General features: G+C 44.7%; 2 protein-coding genes across 5 annotated transcripts in view; one reads left to right on the forward strand and one right to left on the reverse strand.

The window, feature by feature from the left end:
• cmss1 (cms1 ribosomal small subunit homolog) overlaps window positions 1-23,803 on the forward strand; it is a 29,882-nt gene that overhangs the window by 1,843 nt on the left and 4,236 nt on the right. For 2 of the 4 annotated variants that reach the window (XM_028394254.1, XM_028394253.1), the window contains exon 2: window positions 13,182-13,383. The exons of 1 other annotated variant lie outside the window; for it this stretch is intronic. In XM_028394254.1, the coding sequence (XP_028250055.1) occupies window positions 13,206-13,383 (178 nt within the window). In that variant the 5' untranslated portion in view covers window positions 13,182-13,205. Of the gene's footprint in view, window positions 1-13,181; window positions 13,384-16,772; window positions 16,875-23,803 lie in introns of all 4 variants that reach the window. One more of the 4 variants, XM_028394255.1, reaches the window with a different exon arrangement.
• Window positions 1,025-5,650, reverse strand: LOC114426702 (filamin A-interacting protein 1-like). Its single transcript, XM_028394251.1, has 2 exons — window positions 5,466-5,650; window positions 1,025-3,779 (listed from the first exon to the last, which is right to left on the reverse strand). Exon 2 carries the CDS (start codon window positions 3,467-3,469, stop codon window positions 1,280-1,282), a length of 2,190 nt encoding a protein of 729 aa, XP_028250052.1. The 5' UTR covers window positions 3,470-3,779; window positions 5,466-5,650; the 3' UTR covers window positions 1,025-1,279.

Raw genomic sequence — 23,803 nt, forward strand, 5'->3', positions numbered from 1 at the left:
GGGTCTGTTTAACAGCCAATCGGTGTCCGACGCCTTTAACTTCTACCTCAGTCTGTAAACAATCATTTATTCCATCATTGACTGCATTCAATTACGAATCTGTCTTAAAATATTCATTTTCCAAGTTATTCTAACATATTGCAATAGTTACTACTCATTTCGATGTTGGAAGCTAACTGTATAACAGTCCTACATGGACGTTAGCATGTCATGTGTTCCCACACTACGGCACTAATGAACACCACAGGTTTAAAGCTAATGTCCTCATCACCTCAAAGAAACATCTGTGAGGTGCATGCTGGAGTATTCTGTGCTGGAGAGTAAGTTGTGAGCTTGTGGAAACCACTGACCTGAGCATCATGACGCTCAAACAGCTGACTGGTTTGTGTATCTTGAAGAGAAGAAGAATCTGGTGAACAGAATAATTTAGCTTGTTGTGAAATGATGGAGATTTAGAAAACTCAGTGAGGGTCAGCCAGAGTTCGCGCATCACCTGAAGACGAGCTGCGGTCTGTGACTTCGGCCATCATGCACGTACCTCTCTGGTGCACAGAGCAGGAAGAGAGTGACAACCAGCCAATACTCTGCGCAGGGTCCACCCGGAGGATTGGTTGATGTTTTTAGTGTTTTATAGCTTCCACAGATGATTCATATTCTTCGTTTTAATGAGAAACTGCCGAACTAATCGGTTGCTATCGGATTGTAAAGAGAAGTTACACTAATTTAACAAGAAGTTGCATCAGAATGAAACCTCCTACCCGACCTTTAAGAAATTCATATATGAATTGAGATCAGTGTTTGTAGAGAAAAAGTGGAGGAAATCCACATAATGAGTTGATTATTACTACAACGTATTATGCATAAATGGAATGTTGTACTCTGATAATTTTATTTCACTATTAAACGTGGAGCAGTCCCTCTTCTGTATCAGAAACACACTGTGTACGCTTTAGTTTCTTCGTTCCAGCTGTTTTGCGTTTAAGCTGATGAGTGATGCAGCGTCTCTCCAAAGCATTTAAGATGATTCAATAAAAGAGAACACAAAAATGTTTAATGTATGAACAATAAAAGGAACAAAAATCATAAAAAGAAGTACATCACACATGTGGTTGTGATAATGATTCACTTGTCATGTCATACACACAGGAACAGGAAACAGAAACCAGACCCAGTTTCCAAAGCCTCCTCTAGAAACCTCACAAAGGATTTATATAAACTGATAATACATCAGACTGTAGAGGAGGTAACATAATATGTTGAGGATACATGTGTGTTTATTTTAATCACAAAGGCCACTTACTGTGATGTTTGAGGAGTGTGACGTTGGAGAGTTAGCAGGAGATATAGTGATGCTGCTTGTAATCTTTCCAACACCTTTCACATGACAGCCGTTGGCCAGTACCTGAGTCCTTTGTTCATGTCGCAGGTAGTAAGGCCCAGCAGGGGGCGGGAGGCTGTGGGTCACGCCGTACGGGCTGCCCAGGTGGATGTGGATCTTGTTGTCTTCGGTTGAGATGATGCTGGGACTCGTGTCCGTGCTGGTGGGCTTGTGATGCTGCCAGCTGTTCTGCCGCTCCGGGCTCCTGCAGAAGACGGCCTGGTTTGCGATGTCCGTCGGCTCTGGAGAGCAGGTCCTGACTGTGACGATCTGAATGGGGGAGGGGGCGTTGTGGTCAGGCGTGATGGAGCGTGATGAGTTTGGGCTTAGCACTCGGGAGATAGGCGTTCCGTTAACGGGGGAGATGGTGCGGTCGGCGCTCGAAGAGGGGGTCTTGTTGGGAGTAACTGCGGATGGAGGCGAGTTCTGGATGATGGTGATCCTCTGCTTCGGTGACGCTCCGCTGGTCGGGATGACGGCCGTGCTGGTGTAGGACGTGGCCGTGTCTCCGGTGGGGCTGCTAATCTCCAGTGTGGCGGTGTTGAGCATGTGATGTGGGGTTACCTTGATGTGTAAGGGCTGCCCCGGTGTGTGTGTTAACATCATCAGTTCTCCGTTGGCTGTCTGGTGCATGTCTATCCCTGAGTGCCTGCTGTACTGGGTTATGTTGTTGTTTGCACTGTTTAGACTGTTCAGACTGTTGATGAGGGAGCTTCGTCTGTTTATGACCTCAGTGTTGTGGTTCGGGTCCTTGTCAGCATGCTCCTCATCCAGTCTCTGGCTGTAGTCCGGAAGCAGACTCTCTGCAGGTTCGGTTTGTACCTCCTCGTCTGAACAGAGTGTGTTGGCTGCTGGTGTCGGTCTCCTTATCCGCCTGTACCGGTCTAACTCGCTGGTCAGCTCCTTCATCTCTCGGGCCAGCTCTTTGTTTTTGGCCTCCTGCTGGCTCAGTTTTCTCTGCAGTGTGGACTGGTCTGTCTGCACCCTGCTGATGGACTCCTCTGTGCCCATCAGCTTCTGGAGTTTTTCCTTCAGAGCGTCCACTTCTCTGGTTAAAAGTCTGGATTTGACCTGCTCCTTCTGAAGACGGCACAGGAGGAGGTGCTCCTGGCTGACCTCCTGCTTCTCCGCCTGCTCGTATCTGAGGAGCTCCCTCTTTGCCACCTCCAGCTCCTCAGTCAGAGCTTTCGACCTGCTCTGCTCGTCCCTGAATCTCCTCTGCAGGCACTCGAAGTCCTCCTCTCTTCTCATCAGTTCTGCCTCCAGCTCCTCCTTGTCCTGCAGTCTCTTTCGGAGCGTCTCCAGCTCCTGCGTCAGCTCTCTCACCTTGTTGTCTTCCGTTTGGTGGGTGTTGTTGTTTGTGTACTTCTCCTCCTTTTCCTTCCGGTTTTCCAGGACCTGTAACCTCCTCTTCATGATGGTGACTTTACACTGCAGCTCCCTGTTCCTCTCCTCCTCTGCTCTCAGTCTGTCTTGCAGCTCATGTTTTTCCTTTATTAAGCCTCTAATCTTTTCTTCTAAGTCTGCCTTTGACCTCAGTGCCTGCTGCCGCTCCTCCTTCAGTCTCTCTGTGGCTGTTGCTACATTTTCTTGCTCATTTCTTCTCCCTTCCCTCCTGTTGCTGAGTTTTTCCTCCGCCTGACGCAGCCTCTCAGCCATACTCTTTCTGTCCTCTACTAAAGCCACAGTCAGTGACCGGAGCTTGCCCAGATCCTGCCTGACGACCACTTCACTCTTCTCCAGCCGGCTCTCGGCAGCCTCCAGCTCTCTCACCCTCGCTCTTAGTGTGTCAAGATCACCTGACAGCGCCTTGCTGACCTCTCTCTCTTGCTCCAAGCTGCTCCTCAGAATACTGCAGTCCTGTCTGCTTTTGCCTAAAGCCTCCTCCACCCTGTCCAGTTCACTGATTCTGCAGTTCAGCTTCTCCACCTCAGCCTTCAGACTGCGGCAGTTGCTGGCCTCCTTTGCCAGTCTGCAGTCCAGGTCTTGACACTGGTCCGCCATGCGTATCAGCTCCTCGTCCTTCCCTTCCATTTCCACCACCCTTCTTCTCAGCACCTCCACCTCTGACAGCAGGCTCGGCGTGGTCATGGTTTTAGGGCTTTGCTGGAGAACAGCGATCTGACTGTGGTGCTCCACCCCGAGATGCAGGGGCTTGAGCTGCTCCTCCACCTTTGCACGGGGCTTAGCGGCGCTGATGCTGTCAGTGATGGCGGTCAGTCCTCTGACTCGACACCTCTGCTCCTCCAGCAGCTCGCTCAGACGCTGCTGCTCCTTCACAAGCAGCAGTGCACAAACCTTCAGCTGAGTCAGCTCCTCTTTCAGAAGTGACGCCTCTCGATCATTTCTCCTCTCCTTTATTTCCTGATATTCTCTTTCCTTTGAAATCAGGAGCTGCAGTCTGCAGAGACAAACAAAGCATGCCACAAATCAAAAACACATTCTTTCCCACTTCCTGTTTCTCAGAAATGACAAATACTTTATTCTGTATAAGTGTCAGTAAGGAACCTCATTTAATGTGACATTTGGAATAATAAAATGTCAAAATATGCAGAAAATATCGTCTCATATATAAAATACATCTTTGTCCTGGCTTCATTATAATCAAAGAACAAACTCCTGCAACAAAACAGCAGGAGATCATCAGATACATATTTAGTGAAGCAACATTCATTTAACATTTAAAAAAGGCCTGTTGTGCTGCAGTAAGCTGAGTTTATCTGCCTTAAAACACGATTTCCTGATTTTTACCCAAAGATCAAAATTACAAACTTTACTGTTTGATTTATAAATCAAAATAACTGGGATCACTGTTAGCCTGCAAAGTCCCGTCATTCAGTGTAATGTTTATTTGGTGTGATGTCACTGTGTTGTACATGAACACTGCCACCTTGTGACCAAAGCGTGTAACGTCAGCTAAAACCACTGACTGCATTTGAACTCCAGATTAATAAGAAACACCAATAAAAACATTTATAGATTATAAACCTAAACCTGATCTTATAATTATAAGACATAATAACATAATTAATGTTTTTATGTTTTTTTTGGCTGTAAAATAACCTGCACTTATTAAAACTTAATTCTTATTGTAAATAAAATTCACTTGATTATAAGAAGGTTTAGATATAAATGCTTCAAATTACAGTTACTGTTTGTGCATCAGTTGCCTTGTGATCCTTAAACAGAGTATTTTTACATATAACATGTTTTTAATATATATAATATGATTTTTACACTGATTGACACAAACTGCAGGGAAAGTGTATTAAATTCATTTTTTAGGGTTCCGGAAAAAACAGAGAAGCCACTCTCACGTGCCAGAAAGTGCTTAGGTTTGAGTTTTACAATGGTTTTATTTTTTCATGACACAGGCCCACATCTATGTGTGCGTGCCTGTGAAATGTACGACCTACATATGTCTGTATATTCCTGCGTTTTTCTCTCGGCAGCATGCATTGTGCTGTGTTTTGACTCGTGCAGCAGATGGTCCCTTGGCAGGGAGTGTTTGTTAATTAAGAAGATCCTCTACCCTTGAGTTCCCTCAACGCTGCACCCAGTCACCCTCCTTCTGTGCTCCTCAAATGCTTCGTCTCTGTTTCCAGCTACGACAGACAGGACCCCCCCCTCCTGTTCATAAAGTAAATACAGACTCACTACTTTTCCTGTGTGTGCTGTCACTACACACATTCTCCCAGACGCCTGCATATTTTTATTAAATAATTTCCATTCCTGTTGTCTTGTATCCAAGCTAGTTGTTTATTTGAAAAGTTGCTGCAGATTAGAGTTTCTATGGCCTCCAGATCAGCTGTAAATGTCGCTCATGTAGTTTCTCTTTTGACTTTGAATATGCTCTTTCATTTTAAATCAAAATAACTACGTTTAGATTAAGCAGAGAGAACAGAGGACTGATTTCTGAACTAGTTTGAACACACTTTCTGAGGACTCGCAGACGAATCCTCTGTTTAACTTTTGCAGGATCAGCGACAGCGACAGGTTCGTCTCATGGTTAGAAAGCAGAGATTATTAGTGACGATCGTTTCCGATCGCATATGTGCATCGCCGCTGAACAGTCTTTGGTTCCTACCTGTGCGGCTCAGATGGCTTCGTGTCCGTTATTTAAAATCCTCCGAGAAATAACCGCCTGTACTCCTTCACCTCTCCCTTTCCCGGAGATCCCAGTGATGTGGACATTCCATCCGGAAAACCAAACATTATGAGAAGTGCTCTGCACACTGAGTCTCACTTGCAGTCGGTGGCGCCCATTACATCATCAGCAAGTCCTTATATGGGACTGTAGGCTCTACTGCGGTGTGTGTCTGTGTGTGTGTGTGTGCATATGTGTGTGTTTTTTCTGGAGTTCAGCCCACTGCCGATGAGGTCATTTTGTAGCCATGCCAAAGAGGCTAATGGGAAGGACAGAATGTGTGTGTGTGTGTGTGTGTGAGAGTGTGTGTGTGTGAGAGAGAGTGTGTGTGTGTGTGTGAGAGAGAGTGTGTGTGTGTGTGTGAGCCAAACAAAAAGCTTCAATGACCAGTCAAACTGAACAGGATAACCTCTTAGTTTGCAGGATTACTTTGAGCAAACATGTTAACCCTGTAACGTCAGTGCTAAACCTGACCTGGCGTGTCCATGAGCTATGGCTCCTCAGGACAGGAAGCATGCAGACGTGTGTGTGTGTGTGTGTGTGTGTGGAGTTTTCCTATGTTTTAAGCAGAGAGACATGTTTTGTGAGTTGTAGCTGCTCCGCCTGGGGCCTGATAACCTGACTGGGAGATGACATCATCAGTTCATCGGCCCTCAATTACATCCATATGTCTCCCTCTCTCTCTTCTTCCCACACATTTTTCTGTTTTCTTTGTCATTTAGTTCCTCGTTCGACCTCTTTGCTTTTACTTTTTTTTTTAAGTTGCACCCCCTCTTCTGTAACTGCTGTTTTTATTTTCCTCCTTTCTTGAAACCATCAATTTCTTCTGCGTCCGTGTTATTTTGTGCCGTTAAATGAAAGTCCTGAGTGCAGCGGGACACAATTGTGACACAAAAATCACAATTGGAAAAAGTCCTTTCAGATTTTTATCTGTTGAACGATCGTGCTAAAAGCGCCGCAGGAAGGAAAACTGAAGCATATACGTCTGCTCATGTTCCCCTCTGGGAGCATTTATTTGCTTTCGCTGGGGACTGAAGCTCTGCTGGTATTTCTTTCTGTCAAGCAAACCGATGTAGGCCCCAAATGAAAGAGAACTTTTCCTCCTGCATCATGTTGCCATCGCACAAGAATTTACCAAACGGCCAGAAAGGTGCACTTAAACCTTTTTTAGACATTTATGTTCACAAGCCTTTTAACACCGGGCATAAATATCCCTGCAGATTGTTCATGTTAATGATAAGCAATGAATCCTTGTGCCAAACATGTGTGCAGCAGAGAAGACTGCAGCACTAATTGTCGAGCGCTTATGTTACGCTGAAAGAATGGCTCAGCCTCTGAAACCACTCAGACGGCAGCGCTGCGTTTACACATGCACACACTGTGTTTATGCAGCCTCCGGCGGCTCTGTCGTCATCATTCAAGTTTGAGTTAAACATGTGAATTCTTGCCGTCGTTGACACCGTTGGTACCGAGTGTTACAGTTGCATAAGTTAGTGATGTAAGGCCCGTATTCTGCGCCTGGTTGGCATTCGCTGTAATCCCTTAATTGATTCAGGACGGCTGCTGCTGCCTGTTTAAAGAGTGATTACCATTTAATCTCTAATTGTGGTTTGTGATGGTGATTGCTTAATGTTGGTACGACGCTCGCTCGGGAAGATAATAATGTTGAAACTAGAATGCAGGTGTGTGTTGTATCACGCTCTGTTGGTTTTATTAACCCATTATTATCCACAGTGGAGTTTTGTATTGTTTATTTACAGTATGTTGGATCAACATCAGTTTTTTTATTTTTTTAAATCACTCAAAGTCTGTGGTCTGTGTTCGACTGAGTAATTAATGACGTGTTTGTTTGTACTGCTGCTTCATTAATCAGAACACAGCCTTCCTATATACCTTCTAGAAATGAACAGAAACGCTCATGGAGCTACTTTGATGACAAAAAAAATGCTGTTTATGATTATTTCCAACTCATAAGTGCTTAAATTTTTTTGACCACAGGAATCTGTTTTTCAACAAGGATTTTTTGGGGAAAAATAGCAAAAAGAGTTTTAAGACTGAAACTAAAACACACAATGGAGCTTTACTTTAACAGTAAATTTACACTTTAAAGGTCGGGAAGAGTTAATTCTGACGCACTTCTTGTTAAATTAGTGTAACTTCTCTTTACAGTCCGATAGCAACTCATTAGTTCGGCAGTTTCTCATTAAAACGAAGAATATGAATCATCTGTGGAAGCTATAAAACACTAAAAACATCAGCCAATCCTCCGGGTGGACCCTGCGCAGAGTATTGGCTGGTTGTCAGTCTCTTCCTGCTCTGTGCACCAGAGAGGTACGTGCATGATGGCCGAAGTCACAGACCGCAGCTCGTCTTCAGGTGATGCGCGTCCATGTGATTGGGAGGCGTGGCTTCGGGGTGAGCTCCGAGAGAAAGGGGCGTGTGTTTACTTTCCAAATCTGGCTGACTCTCACTGAGTTTTCTAAATCTCTTACCCTACCTTTAATGGGTTAACAGAACCTCCACAGCGTCCAGTCGTCCGGAGGTTCGAGTGAAGTTAACGTCATCTGGCCGTTAGTTGCTCTGTGTTTATTGTATTTAGAATTTTAGCGTGACATTAAAGTTAACGGTCTCAGGTCCAGCTCCTTGATGTAAACCTGGGAAGTCACAGGATGTGCTTTGACCGAGTCCAGACCTTTTCTCATTGATCATTATTGGCTAAATAAAACCCATTTGGCTCCTCCAGGGTATGTCATCTGTTTGGTTTGTAGGTGAACTACTTTCCTAAGATGCAGCTGTATCTGAACTTCTCTTTTCTCTTAATCAATGTTATACAGAGTACTTCAACACAGCCTGCTTTTAAGTGTAAATATTCTCCTGCTGTAAAAAGATAGAGGGATGTTGGGATATTTGAGATACTTCTTGTGTTGTGGAATGCGAGTAAGAAATCCTCCTCATTCCTTCCAATTACTGTTCCCTCACCAACTCCCAAAACAGAGTTCACAAGGTCCTCTTTCCCTTTTGGAAGAGCCTGGCATCTGCATCCTCAATTTCAAGCACAATCCCTCAAAAGCCCTTTCCAAAAAGAAAATGAAAAAAAGAACCTCAAACATTGGCGATATATAATATGCTTGTTGAGTGGAGCTCTCTGCTTTGTTGTCATAGCTCCCATTTTCATCCAGGGCTATAATTTAAAGTCTCGAAGCTTTATAGCTGCTGGCTCAGGCCGAGTTCTCCAGTTGTTCTAGAAATGGCACACTGAAGATGCAAATGAAGAAAAGCAGCTGCACAGATCAGCCTGTTCTGGCTTTCTTCTTCTCATTTATCAGCATGTTTAATAAAATTGAAGGTATGACCTCATCTGTGTAGCTAATAAATGGGCCCAACAGCTTGAGATCAGAGCAGCGGTTCTGCTCCGAACTGATGCGCTGCCAGACTCCTATAGTAATTTATGGACATCTTCCTCTGACATGTTATTGGCTGAGCAGGCAGATGGTGGATGTGTTTGAGTGTGAGGGATGGACAGAACAGCTGTGGGTTTCCGCTACAGCACGGCCAACTAAACTGTATCCCTTTTCCTTTGAGCGGCGTGGAGAATGTTTAACCAGGATTTTTTTTTTGTCTTAATTAGCCGCTCGTTAGCCATGTCGGTGTCTTCGTCACTTTGTTCCATCAGAATAAGGCGTTCTTCACATTTAAATCCAAGCAGCAAACATTAGGGATACTAGCTAGTCAGTGGAAGTAGCTAAGCTAACAGAGTGAAGTCATGGCTCCACACAGGAACTCTTAGGCCCCGTTCACACTGGAGAAAGTCATTCCAGCTAGAGTAGGATTGAGCCCAGACAGCCTTTAAGCTGGATGCGTTCAAACCTATTTTCAAATCTGGCTAGCACACAGTTGTGTCCGCAACTCAATCCGGCTTCATCCAGCGTGTTTGCTGTCCTCCAAACCACTAGGTGGCGCCTCGTAATATGGCTAATAATGTGGCTAGCCGGATTCGCTAGCGTTCACACCTGAGCCACATTTGAGCCAATCCTGCTAGATCCACCTCTCGAGGGTGGATCTAGCCGGATTGAAATCAAACTGGTTTCAGCCAGATTGGAGGTGTTCACACTTGAAAAAAAACACATCTGGATTGATCTGGATGCAGCCAAATCCTGCTTAAGCCACATTTTTTCCCCAGTGTGAACGGGGCCTTAGACAGACAATTTGACCACGACACTACTGAGTGTAAGTGCTAGTGGCTACTCCACCACCGGATTTGTAACCTGGCCTGTCATTGTCTGTGGAAATTCTCCACTCAGTACCAAGTACCAAGACCTGTTGTTTATGTTGAAACCTTGGATCTTCATGTTTCTATATCCAAACCAACAACATTTACCACTGTTGTGATGTCTTTTGTTAAAGCTATTCTGGTTGTTTCACTGCCTGATTCACATGCTTTGTTTCTCTGATTGGTTGTTTGTCTAAGTGCATCCAGAGGGAGTTTGTTCTGTGTTGAAATCCACAGAGACCAGACTTAAACTTTAAGAAAGTTTGGCACAGACCAGTAATGAAATATGACTTGTGTTACCTCAAATGCATCAAAAAGCATCAAACAAAGTTGTGTAATTAATTAAGAGATTACTGGCTGTCAAAATAGGTCTTAGTTGTCGTCCTAATTAGCCAACATCTCCATGCTAATACACTGAACTAGTATAATAAATGGGTAACATTGTGTATTGTAGCTGGCTAGCATTCATCCTAAAGCACGTCTGTTTACAGTATGTATGTTTCCTACATCTACAGCGTCTGGAGTGCTGATGTATTGATGAGAAGCCACATCAGTCGAGCTGGATTTCAGAGTGCGTTGTGGGTGTTGTGTAATGTCTCTGTAGAGATTGTGATTCAGAACTCGAGTCGACAGATGAGAGCATGGATGTCTTATGTGTGTTCAACGTGTGTGTTTGGTTAATGCTGTGGTGCTGTCTTGTCACACACACACACACACACACACAGGCTACAAGTATGTTCTGATAGCTGAAGTCAGAGCAACCGGACCCGCGCTGGCATTGTGATGTGCAGATGTAATCATCCTTTGACACGCATCAGGGATCATACTATAGCATACAGTGATTATATGGCGTGACTGGAATTTAGTATATGATTCACAGCTAAAAGCAGGTCATCTGCTCCGCACATGGCACCTGGTTGAGCAACTTTTTTTTCAGGGAAATGAAAAAGAGAGCGGGGTGCTAACGTTGAGCCGGGGTGAGTGGCTCTTTTGGCTCGGAGCTTTGAAAAGAAACAGAGGGGGAGATTGAAAGATGGCCGAAAAAGGATTTGGAGTAGGAGTGGAAATTCTTCAAGTTAAATATTTAGGCAACTGCGGCGCAAGATGCTAGAAAGACATGATGGAGGAGGATACAAAGGGGACAGGCTGATCGCCATGTGCCTCGTGTTGTTTACTCTGTGGACAAATACAAGCGTTGACTCAGCTCAGATCTATGTGAGCCAAGCTCAGCAGTCAGGAATGTAAAGAAATCAGCCCATGTGGGTTGCTCTGAGTGGATTATTTGTGCATATGTAACAAGGATTATATAAAACACTGAGTTGAACAGTAGTGCAGCAGAAATATTTGAAGATATTTTCACTTTGGAAAAAGTCTGAAAATGGTAAAAATGGAGGAGTATGGTTTTACAGCTTGTAAAGTGTTGTTGACAAGGTCCACAGTGTTAAAGCTGCAAGTCAGCTCCCTCTTGGTGCACATGTGGAAGACTTCAAGCTGCATCCATGAAATCTTTACCACAATTTATCACATTATCATCAGATATCATTCAAACCATTTGTGTCACAGAGGAGCGTGTGGCTGAGACGAAGGTCTCGGAACCATCTGCAATCTATGGTTTAATGGTGGCCTATCTAGTCGGTGCGTGTGGTCCATAGACTGTAAACAGGTTCAGGTTCATCAGTATTGGAACACTGATAAGTGTGTGGTTTTTGGCCTCTGTACAGCAAGTCAGGACTTTTTATCTGCTTAATTAGTCATGGGAGTAACAAGCGAACAGGTCACACATGGCCGTACAATTACTTGTCAGCCCATTCCTGAATGGTCCTGAACGCCCCACCTTTGCCAAAACCCTTGAAATAAAGCAGCAAGTCTTGACTTCACTCACATCTCGAGTGTTTCTTGGTAGGAAGAACTGCAGTTTTTGACACTCAGGTTTCATTTGTTTCATGTGATTCTACCACGTGTGCTGTCAAAGGTAGTGACCCTCTGCTTTGTTCCACTTATCCAAAATATGTAAAAATAGGTGGAAGAGCTGTTTTCAAAAGTAAACACCATCTGCAGTCCTGGTGGGACCTGAGGGTGGAACAAAACATGGTGAACTTGTGCTTGGTGCAACCCAATGTCTCTTTGTCCAGTCATATTTAAGTTACTTTTGGATCTTTAAGCAAATCTTTTCCACCTTATGTTCAAACTCTCACATTCAATTGTAAAACCAGATACATAAGAATTTAAGAAAAAGTTCCACTTTGTTAAAGGCCACCAAAAGCACATCTGTCAATATCTATAGTAATCCTTACAACGTCACAGTTTGATCATTAAAAGGTGATGTTTTTAAGAGAAAGAATTGAAGAGGACAGGCAAGAAAATGGGGGGGGGAAACTTTTCAAACATGAGCCACACACCACACCACAGACGTGCTGTCTACTCATGTATTAATCATCATTAGGCCAGGATGAACCACAAAGCCTTCATGTGTGCATGTTTAAGGCTTCCACTTTGTATGTGAACAGACAGAATCCTAGTAAACTTAATCACTCCACTGGCATGACTATTTCTGGTCTTTAATTGCATGTGTGCCTGTGGTGGATCAGTGGAGCTTTTTTAGATTGGCGCACAAATGCAGACAACTAGTCTCCTTCCAAGGCTGCGAGCCCAGTGCGGGTCCGATCTCTACACTGCTAGATTACAGAGCGGACTTTGATGCTACATGAGCCGAGACAACCAGGGACTGCAACAAAACAGCCCTGTTGTGGGACTTAAATTGCACAGGAGACGCAGTGACCACCGTCATGTTAGGCCTCGCTATATAGCCATCAGGCCACATCTAAATACGCTCGCTCTTTAGGAAGGGGATCTTTCTACCCGCTAGCAAACCCTCAGCCCATTTACTCAGTTTAAAAGGAGCTGTGCTGTGCGGTGGTGTTGAATAGGGCAGGAGAGTGCCAATTTAGGCTCTACATGTAATTGCATGTGAGTGCATGTTTATGTGTTTACAAGGGAGAGTGAACAGAGCCAATCTGGCCACAAAGTCTAACCAAGTCCAGGATGTAATGGACTGTGTCTGAGTGGAGTAACTCTAAGTACTATCTTGAGGTCACACATGCTGTCGAGAGGAGACGCAGCAGCCTACGGTGCCTTTGCTCACTCAGCCATGAAGAGCTTTACAGACCAGCATAGACTAAAAGAAGCCCGGACAAGTGTACATCACAGGGTTCAGGTCTGAAATCCCTCAGCCTCTCTTGTGCCAGCTGTAAATCCTCATCTCCTTCACATCAAGGGGGATTAGCTCCAGTACAAGCTACTAGTTTTGTGGCAACTACAAAATAAAAATGTTGGTTTTGCGTCGGCATTCATCTGAATCTCACAAACCTCTCTCTGTCCTGCTCCAGTATCATGGTGAGACAGTTGCTCTGATGGATAAAAGCCTGGTGGTTCTTTTCCTGCTCCTCCAGTCTGTGCAGGGCTTCACTGTGAGAGTGGGACACCTCCTGAAGCCGCTCCGTCATCTGTTTGGACGAAAGCTTCTGGGCCTCCACAAAATGACTGAACTGAGGAGAAACAATGTGGAACTTCACTTACACTTATACACAGGTCAATAGGTGCATATACACTCACTGGTCACCTTCCTGCACTTTTAGGTTTAGAACTGCCCAAATTGTTGTTTTCACAGATTGAACAAACTTCTGTAAACATTCCTCAGAGATGTGGCTCCATATTGACATGATAGCACCACGCAGATGCAGCAGATTTGCTCTGGTTCCACCACAGCCCCAGAGTGCTCCATTGGTCTGAGATCCGCTGACTGTGGAGGCTATTTGAGTACTGAAAACTCAGTTGTCATGTCCAAGCTAGAGAATGACTTGTGGTGTACCCCAAGGCTCTATCTTAGCTCCCACACTTTTTAATCTTCAGAGATGCTCTTCTGCAGACCTCAGCTGCCTTTCTGTCAGCTCCAGCCAGTCTGACCATTCTGGCATCAACAGAGGCTCTGCTCTCTGGATGTTTTCTCTTTTTCTCTGTAAACCCTACAGATGGTTGTGTGTGTGTGAAAATCCCTGAAACACACAGGCTTCCCCGTTCTGATGCTCCCTTTAAACATCTCTGCATGCACTGAGTGGCTGCCTGATTGTGGCTCATTAGATTTTGCTTCAATGAGCAGTAAAGTGGCCAGTGCATGTCATTAAGTTGGAGTTTTTTTGTCCTAAAGACATGTAATTCTCTAAAACGGGCAAAGCCATTCTGTAATTTACAGGTTTATAATCACTGCAGATGGGTCGATCCACCCTATGCAACACCTGTAGTGCATCGTAACAAATTTGTGCACTGATGCAGAGGTAATAGATGCTCTTATGTCAGACAGTAATGCATTCATCTCATTAAATCTGATTATCTGCCCCATATGGTGTCTAGTTTGTCACTATTACCCACTGTACCTCAGCTAGTGGCTTTTTGTACACATCCTGCAAGTGGTCCTGCTGGGCACGGAGCGAGTCTCTCTGCAGGGCACGCAGCACCATCTGAGGTTCGCTGAAACCATAGTGGGCCCCCAGTAGACCCAACTCCATCTTCTGTGATTTCAAAACGGCAATCACCTCGTCTCGGGCCTGGTGTGACAAACATTGAAGTGAGATTAAGTTAACTACAGTTACACCACATGAAAGTTTTGCAGATATTCAGCATGCTGATGATGTTTCGCAACTTATTTTGGCTGTCAATTTTCTGTCATTATTTCCAGCTAACTGCACAGTCTGTTGTGAAATTGATTTATTATAATGTGTAATTACATTTGTAGTGTTGAAAAGGTGCCAATGGAGAGCTATGATTAGCAGACAGCGACTGCCTAGCAGTTTCTGTACCTCCACTCCACATGTGTCAGCCAGGAAAGCCACATCTCTGCATGACCATAGGTGTGGCGACTTATCGAGATGGTAGCTGAAAATGGTCACTGTTTCAGGACAAACCATGATCTTTATTTAACCCTTTACCCTGTTTTTTAATGCCTAACTTCAACTGAAAGTGAAAATGAAGTTAACTTGGCAGCGATGGTCTGCTGCCCTGCCTGTACCCCCATCCATCTCCAACCTCCCTCCTGACGCTAACCTTTGTAGCTGCATTGTTACCATATTCGATAAGGTCAGGCAATACGATCATATGTTCCATAACACAACCATGTGTCATATCTGGGGGGTGTATTATCAACCAAATGTGGTGCTTCTTTCATGTCGCCCTACCTGTAGTTCACCCTCCAGAATACTGAGCAGAAACAGCAGGTCATCACAGGACAGGTCTTCCTCCCACCTCTCTCTCTTGCCTTTGTCCTTCTTTGCAGTGGTTTTGGGCGGCTGCACAGGGTGAGGCTCTGAGGTGTATTTCTTCATGTTGTCTTGTTGCATTCCACATTGAAGTCCACCTAGGAGCAACCGGAGAATGAGAAATGAGAACACTCAGGAGGAAGAGGAATGTGTTCTCCTAATCACAGGGGTTAAACAAGGCCACGCATTGTGTGAGTGTTTCCTGTGTGGCTTTTGTAAATGATGTGGATTATATAAGCCTTTATGGGCTAATCCAAAGTCAGATGGCCTCTTGTCATAACAGTTAGTGTTACTGAAATGGATAGGAGTGCGCCTGGCCTCACTCTGAGAGGCTTGTGTCGTCTCATGGTCTCACTCTCTGCACATTTACAACAATCACTGTTAGTCTGGCCGACAGAACGGGCAAACAGAAAGTAAGACACTGATTACTGACCACATGAACGTGTGTGTGTGTTATTGAAGCAGATCAATCAGCTAAATGTTGTATGCTAGCCAGCTTCCTGTGAGTTGATGTTCTCATCGCCGAGATAGAAGGCAAGCAGGTTCATATTAGTGAGCGATGATGTCATCTCACTACACTCTCTCACAATGGCCCGTGAGCGCCTCTTATTCTCTCAAAGTCTTCGTGTTTTTTTTTTCGAGTGATTTTAGAAAAAGCAATTAAAATGAAAAGCAGCTCTCTCTCTCTCTTAGATACAGGCAGGCAGCTTGTTGTTATCAAGGCCTGAAAGCAGCCTTGAGTCCTTTAAACAAGGTGAGAACTGGTACATAAGAGACAAACATTGTGGAGGAAAAACAAAGCTATGAAATCCTTATGAGAGAGCCAGCTCGCTGCTGAATGATGGTGTCCACATAGAGGTGTGTTTTTCTTGGCCTCTGTGTGGGGAAAGAAAGAGAGTGACGGACTCCCTCCCTTCCTCTTGATATCCTCTCCGTATCAATCAGGAAGACAGATGAAGCTGTCCTGGCTGTCCATGCATTACTTCACTTGTTCTCAGCTACAAGGGAAGGGCGATGGACACTCACTCCTAACACAACTGCTAAGGAGTCACAGTGTCACAACATACAGGAATGCTTTATCCTGTCTCTTATTGATTTGGTATTGTTTGTCTAGAGGCTCAGATTTTAAGGAAGAACTTCCATCGGTCAGCTTGAATGGTTTTAGCCGCCGGTCGATCAGGAGGAGGACATGCACAGAAAGATATCTCCTCTGGTGGCCTCGGGTCTGTTTTCCTTGGACATTAGCGTTAATAAATTTCCTCTCTCTGCCCATCTGATAGTGCTTTGAATGTGTGCAGTCACAGTGACACGTGCCTGTGTTTCCTTGCCCTTGGCCCTCAATTGACTAATGGTGATGGGGTCTGAACACCTCACAAATCTCTCTCTCCCACACACACACACACACACACATACGACATGAGTCAGACTGTGTTTTTTCTGCCTGGTACATATCGTCTAGACAAGCACATGCTTGCTGATGTCTAAGCACACTCCCACACGGTGCCAGGCATGTGAAAATACCTCGAAACCTTAGTTCTGGCTCAGAGCCAGAGTTGGCCTTAATAATAGTTGCCAGGGCTGCCCCACTGAGGACTGTCCTCTGGCTAGCACATTGGCAGCCTCACATGTGGCTGGCTGCCTCTGTTTATTTATCTGAACGCCACCCAGGGCAGCATTCCTGCATCCCTCCTTCTTTCTACACAAAAGGGCAACGGCTGCACCACAGAAACACCACAGGTCCTCCTGGGAACAACTGGTGCACATGTACAGGTAATATCTTCACACTACAGTGAGGTGAGCTATGTTAATGTCCTGAGGATTTTCCCAACCAGCTGTGTAATCAGCACATTGACTGGACTTTATTACATTTTCCATTAATCTGGGGAAAATCTAACATGTATAACCTATAAGTACTTCAGTCACTTTTCCATGAGTCACAATGGCAAAGACCTAGTTTTTTCTTTGGTCAGACATGAATGCAGTCATTTTTGTGTGGGATATTTTTTCACATTAGCCTCCACGCCTGTTTAAAACCCTCTCTGGTGAGGTGTTCTGGGCATGTGGAGGTGGCTGGGAGGAGGGAGGTCTGGGTTTCCTTAGGCTACATGTCCGGCGAACAAATCCAGGATAAGTAGAAGACGATGGATGGATGGATAGACAGATTGACCTATATGTATTGTGTTACCGAGATATCTTCAGAGGTTAGCATGCTAACCAGTTTGCTGTGGACAGGGCCCTTGTGTAATCTGACCACAAGGTGATGTAGCGAGCCAGTGCAGCATCTGGTTTTAGAGTTGCAGGTGTTCATGTATAGTTTGGGTGGAACAACAAGCTGTATGATGATCTGCTAGTTGATCTCTGCAGGGAGGATTCCCAGTGCAAATTTGACTTGGCACACACACTGATGGAGCACACACACTGATGGAGCACACACACACACACACACACACTGATGAGTTTTAATCAGAGGAAATGCTGAATGAATGCATTTGTCTGCATATGATGACACACAGTGAGACTCGCTCTCTGTTCAGTAGTAAGTACCCCACCAGACTGCATGAACAGACTTCAACAGCTGCGGTTGGAGTCTCAGGACTGCTCCTTACTCTGCTCCTGTAATCTTTAAATGGCCATGGAGTCAGTTAACACATGTGTGATTATAGCACGGCATGTTAGGATGAAGGTAGCTTCACTATTACCCCGTTCACACTGGGGGAAAAAATGTGGCTTAAACAGGATTCGGCCGCATCCAGATCAATCCAGATGTGTTTTTTGTTTTTTGAGTGTGAACACCTCGAATCCGGTTGTATCCAGTTTGATTTCAATCCGGCTAGATCCACCTCTCGTGGGTGGAGAGGTGGATCAGGTGTGAACGCAAATGTGGCGAGCGAATCCGGCTAGCGACATGCCACTTCCGGTTTACGGGGCGCGACACGGGACAAAAAACCACATGACGCATGCGCACACGCGGTCCTACCGTGGCGTGAACGGACTCTGTATATTACGAGGCGCCACATAGTGGTTTGGAGGACAGCAAACATGCTGGATGAAGCCGGATTGAGTGCAGACACAAGTGTGTGCTAGCCAGATTTGAAAATAGGTCTGAACGCATCCAGCTTAAAGGCTGTCTGGGCTCAATCCTACTCTAGCTGGAATGACTTTCTCCAGTGTGAACGGGGCCTATGTCAAAGGCTATACCCCAATTTTTGAGAAAATGAACCACATATTGTACCACCAGCACCTTGTTTTAGAGTGTCCTATCATCCCTGATTTGTGGTTGAAGTCTTTGATGCGAACAGACCTTCAAGAACTCAACACATTATTAGTAGCTGTGGATGGATTTATGTACCTTTTAAAGTTGTCTGTTGTGAATGATTTCCACGCATCAGTTGATCAAAGAAGTCATCGAATACAAAAAGAATACCTCGATTTAGAGGTTAGTTGGGGTGCTCTGAATGCAGCCCCCTCCCTCACAGGGATAACTTTTACTTTTTGTTTGTGTTGGCTGTGCGTCCTCTGGTCCTCTCAATCTTGTCAACGGTTTTACAGATATCTCTTATAATTCCGTTCTGCGTGGCTGCCAGTTTTCTTTTTTTGTTGCAATACGATTGTGGACCAACGGCCCACAGGCAATTTAATTTTGAGACCCCTGCTTCAGCTATTCATTCCCAACAGGCAGCTCATATCCACTTTATATCCACCTGTCATGGGAGGCTGGATCAGCCTGTGCCCTGGAGTCCTCTTTGGCCTCCAGTTTCCAGGGTCAAGTTGGCACAGCACTGTGTAATTTGCATTCTGTATGGCTGATGTATGTTTTGGCTCCAGCACAGCACTGCAGGCTTGATTGCTAAGAGTGCTATAAAGGAGAAATTATACAGTTTGGAAGCCAGAGAGAGAGAGAGAGAGCGAGGGAAATGCTGAAGAGTCTATAAATTGATTTTGTCACCAGCGCTGTTGCTGTTGTGCGTTATGGTTATGAGTGTTGTGAGGATGCACATTTTGCTAAATGCTTCAAACACTGATGAGTATAGCATAAAGATATAGCGAGGATTAGATGACAACACTGTCACTGCGAGTGTCTTAATCGCCCTCTCAAATGTCTCGGCTTTGTTTGGAGTGCTAGGGCTGATTTGGTAATGAATGGACAGTAAACCTGGAGTGGGTGAAACGGTTTTATGATGGTCATTTGGTTCACTGTTAAGCCTTAATTGTGGCGGTGTTTGACTAAATAAAACACAGAGGGAGATCTAAACAGACTGAGGTAATGCCGTAGTGCGCTGTGAGTTTAGATTTTAGACTTCCGTCTTAAATTATGTTATTTGTTTTAGTCTTTCTTCCAAATCACTGCATAGAGTTATTTATTTTGTAGGTGGTCTTTCCTACATTATAGTAAAAAGCTCTATAAATCAACTGGTAACCATAATTGTGGAAAGCAAAACAGCAACCATGTGGTGGTCAGCAGTGAAAAATTGTCTGCATTGTGTTGTTATGATGTAAGTGGTGTCCTCCAGGACTTATTTTTTTGTTCAGCAGGACCCAGCGGGTGAAGATTGCTCACTGAATAATGTGACTGTGAAATTGTAGCATTGACCTTTGATTAGTGTGGACCCAACAGACGTGCACCTCCGCCAGCATTCCGTCTTCAGACGGTGGAGTCTACACGTATTACTTCAAGATAAAAGATAAGAGAAGCGTTGCATGTATCATCCGTATGGAAAACTGTGGTTACAGCCAACAAGTCAAGTCAACGGTTTACATCTGTCTGCACTCATAAAATACGTGTTGTGAACATTATAGCTTTAATTTAACGACAGGGTTTTTGTGGAAGTTGTGTGTTGGCAGTGTGTGCAGAGATCATTTACAGTAACCTCAGAATTACAGTTTAGTAACCATATACTCCATGTTGATTGTAAGAAGAGGGACTATTGACAGACATTGTGCTGACTTTGGAGGTAAATCCTGAGAGTGATAGGCTCCCTGATCCAGGTGTTGGAGGGCCAATTATCAGTTGATTGGAAATAATATCTTGGTGCCTTATGAAATCTGGTGAGGCATATTCGGGAAAACATTAAGACACCTCTGACATCCGAATCTGAAATTTGAGTTATGTGTGAATACGTGGTCACATGACCCGATAGATGATCAGTTCATCCCAAGCGGCAACCTTCGGGGCTCAAAGTTGAAGCCCATGCGGAAGTGTCAAAACTTGTAATTCACGCCGCAACCGCTGGGGGCTGGCTCCAAAAGCGAGTCATTTCCATAGACTCCCATGTTAAAATGGCCGACTTCACAGCAGAAAAGAACATGTTTACAGCCTGGTACAAAAAACCACTCTGGTCTCAGATGATAGGTTCTCTTCTAGTGTCAATTGTAGGGGGCGTGAATTTTTTTACAACTCACTCGTTTCAATTGTATTCGGACTTAAAATTACGCATAATTATGGGCGTTGCCACTTGAGCGACAGACAGTTGACGTATCACAACGTGAGTTTCCTGCTTCCACGATCGCCCGCCCCCCTAAACCCCGCTCGTGCTCCCCCTCTTTGTCCGTATTTGAAATTTTGGCGGACGTGATGCTGTCAACATGGCGGCGGTCATCAACGTCCTGGAACCTCCCACCGAGCCTCAGAACGGCTCTTCAGAAACAAACGGGTGACGTCACGGAAGCTCTGTCCATAGTTTTTACTGTCAATGTCAATCAGCCTTTGACCTTTGTCCACCATTCTAACACAGTGAAATGTTTGTAAAGACTATAAATACATTTTGCCATGACGTTCCTAAGATGGCGTGCTTTAAATGGCATTAATCTTTCTCCCGCTCCCATAAACCCATCATGATTGATTTGTTTTTAAAAAGAAGCAGCTACCAGCTCGGTTGGTAGGTGAAAGCTTAAACTGTCATTTTTAAAACACTGCCACATGTTATTTTGCACATTTCAAATATCCAAGAAATAATTACTGAATGGAGGGACTTTAAGCAATAATTGGCAGCCTGAAATTAGTGAAGTTGCATCATGCCTTCAAGGTGGGAAAGGGGTTTCCTCATTTAGTCCTTGTGAAAGCTTAAGAGCTTTGCGTTACTTACACAGCCTTGTATCTCTGATTAGCACCTCGGGAGCTGCCAGCAGGACTGGCTTCATTTAAACACGTGGATGTCAGAGTTCCAACAGAACTTTTCAGGGTTAAACTGCACAGATTAATCAAATGAAGGCGGTGATGATGACCAGGCCTCAGATATTAGCAGTCAGATTAAATACTGTCGTTTGCTCCGGCTATGTTTGAGAGGAGAAACAGGTGATGGATGACAGGACTCAGGCTTACCCACCAGCATCCAAAAACACCGCGGTCTCTGAACATCAAACCTGGTTTTTATTGGCGAGCGAAAGGTCAGCTCGAGCTGCCTGCATGCTGGGAACACCTGTTCCTCATGAAGGCAATAAATACCAGATTGTGTGTGTAGCTGTTTGTGGCCGTGATTAAACACATTATAAAAAGATGATAGTTTTGGGTGTGCACTGTTGTAGGGCAGGAAAATAATTTTGTTTACAGATCCATATTAGATGGGTTTACGAGGTGTGTGTGTGTGTGTGTGTTTGTCTCAACATGTCCAGCTTTGTGTACCCAGAATAAAAGGGGGCAGGGATCTTCCAAAGGTTATTAGGGTCACCCACATTGTGCACCAAACACACCTCCTGCTGGTCATACTCTGTCTCTGCACTTTGACGTGCTGTGAGCAGCAAGCAGTGCCAAAAGTGCTGATTAGGCCTTTCAGCACCGGGTACAGTGGTCGGTGTGTTGGTGTAATGTTCTACATTTCTGCATAATTTGACCCAACACAGGAGAGAGAGCACAGTCCAACAAATGAAGCAGAAATATTTAGACTCTGTCCCAAATGTTGCTGGGTTTCCTCACATCAGCTGCTTGTTTCAGGTCCTTCCACAACATCTCAGGTGGATGAAGGTCAGGACTTTGACTTAAGAACATGAACTCTGTTCTTCTGGAACCGTTCTTTTGTAGAACCACTTGTGTGTTTGGGCTCGTTGTCTTGCTGCTCTTTCTCTTCAGATCCAGCTCACAGACAGATGTCCTGACATGTTCCTTTAGAATTCACTGCTGTCATTCAGAATTCATTGATCCATCAATGAGGACAAGCTGTCCTGGTCCAGATGCAGCAAAACAGGCCCAGACCATCATACTACCACCACCATGCTGCACATGGATGACGTTCTAATGGTGCCATGTTTTCCTTTCTTCAAACTTCACATTGAACCCACACAGTTCTGCTTTAGTCCTATCTGTCCATAAAACCAACACCTCTGTACTTCAGAGTGTATCTGAGTTTAAATCTCTCCTGGCATTCAAGTAGAAAACCTGGAAGTGGTCTGAGTAATTCACTTCCAGATGGGGGAGACAGAAGCTCGGCACTGTAGCTTTAACAGCAAAGCCAACTGAATTTGTAACTGGAGTCTGGTGCTCCGAGTTGGCTGTCGTCACTCATTCCTATGTAGCCTGCTTGTTAATTTTGAGCATGCAGCCTAAAGTCCCTATTGATTTAACAATAACATGCTGAAATTGTGGATTTAGAGCGGAAGCTACACGCCTCCAAAACTAATAGTGGCTGCCTGCTACACCCACTCACCTGCCTCCACCACTCACAGCACTGAGCAGCAGTATATGTCTCCAGAGGAGTTATTGATCGTTTAAACATGCGTCGAATTGATTTCATGGTATCGTGTTTTTATTACAAATAAAAGGCGGGTGTGCCTGCAGTATTCCTCATGTGTCATTGACTCGTCTCATCCCTGTCCTCACTCTGACTAATAGACACCTGACTGAGCCTTTCTGAGGCCTCAGCGACGCAGCGTTGTGCAGTTAGTCCGAGCGTCAGTTTACTGAAGTGAGCACATCACCCTTAAACACCGCTGGCCAAATGTGGGCGCCATTTGTCTGGAACCGAAACAATCTAGTGTTTCCTGGAACCAGTCGATTGATCCTCATTACATCCAGCCAGCACCATTGGCGATCCATTAAAACCAGTCGCCTCTATTGATCCCCCATTAAAGATTACATTTTCCTGCATGTGACTCCACTCCACAGCCATTGACTCTCATTGATCTGTGGTTATCTGAGCTGTAACCTCACTGCCTGAAAGCATCCCTGGTTCCTCCTCCTGACTCCACCATCTGCACCAGCTGTAGCAGGGAGGGTATCGAGGTCAAGGGTTGGGGGTGCTGAGGATATCGACCTTCTCATATCTCAGTGTCAGCTCTGTTCAGGGCAGCCTTTGGCTGTGGGTTCAGCTCACATTCTGAAATAAATATGTCTTTGTATCTGGTATGCAGTGAGTGTAGTCAGTTGTATGTGTCACAACCTCCATTTGTCTATAATATTGTTCCTTTCTTTCCTTCCTGGTTATGAGAATTGTTTGAGGTTCTCAGTCATGTATATGTGTTTTATTACTTTAATATAGTAGTTTTATGCTTTCTAAGCTTTGCATATTTTCCTCCTACACCTTAAATGCTAAAGTACATATATAATAATAAATTGCAGGTCAGAGCAAATAGTGTAAAAAACCTCATATAAGATTTTCTTTTCGAAAACAGTGTTTAACCTTTCAGTCTCTTATCTTACAGCTGCTTTAAAGCTTCAATGAACAGATACTTAAAGCACAAACCAGCATGAGGCAAAAAAATGAACATGC

This window comes from Parambassis ranga, chromosome 21 (genome assembly GCF_900634625.1).
Source record: "Parambassis ranga chromosome 21, fParRan2.1, whole genome shotgun sequence".
In the NCBI taxonomy this organism is placed as follows: Eukaryota; Metazoa; Chordata; class Actinopteri; family Ambassidae; genus Parambassis; species Parambassis ranga.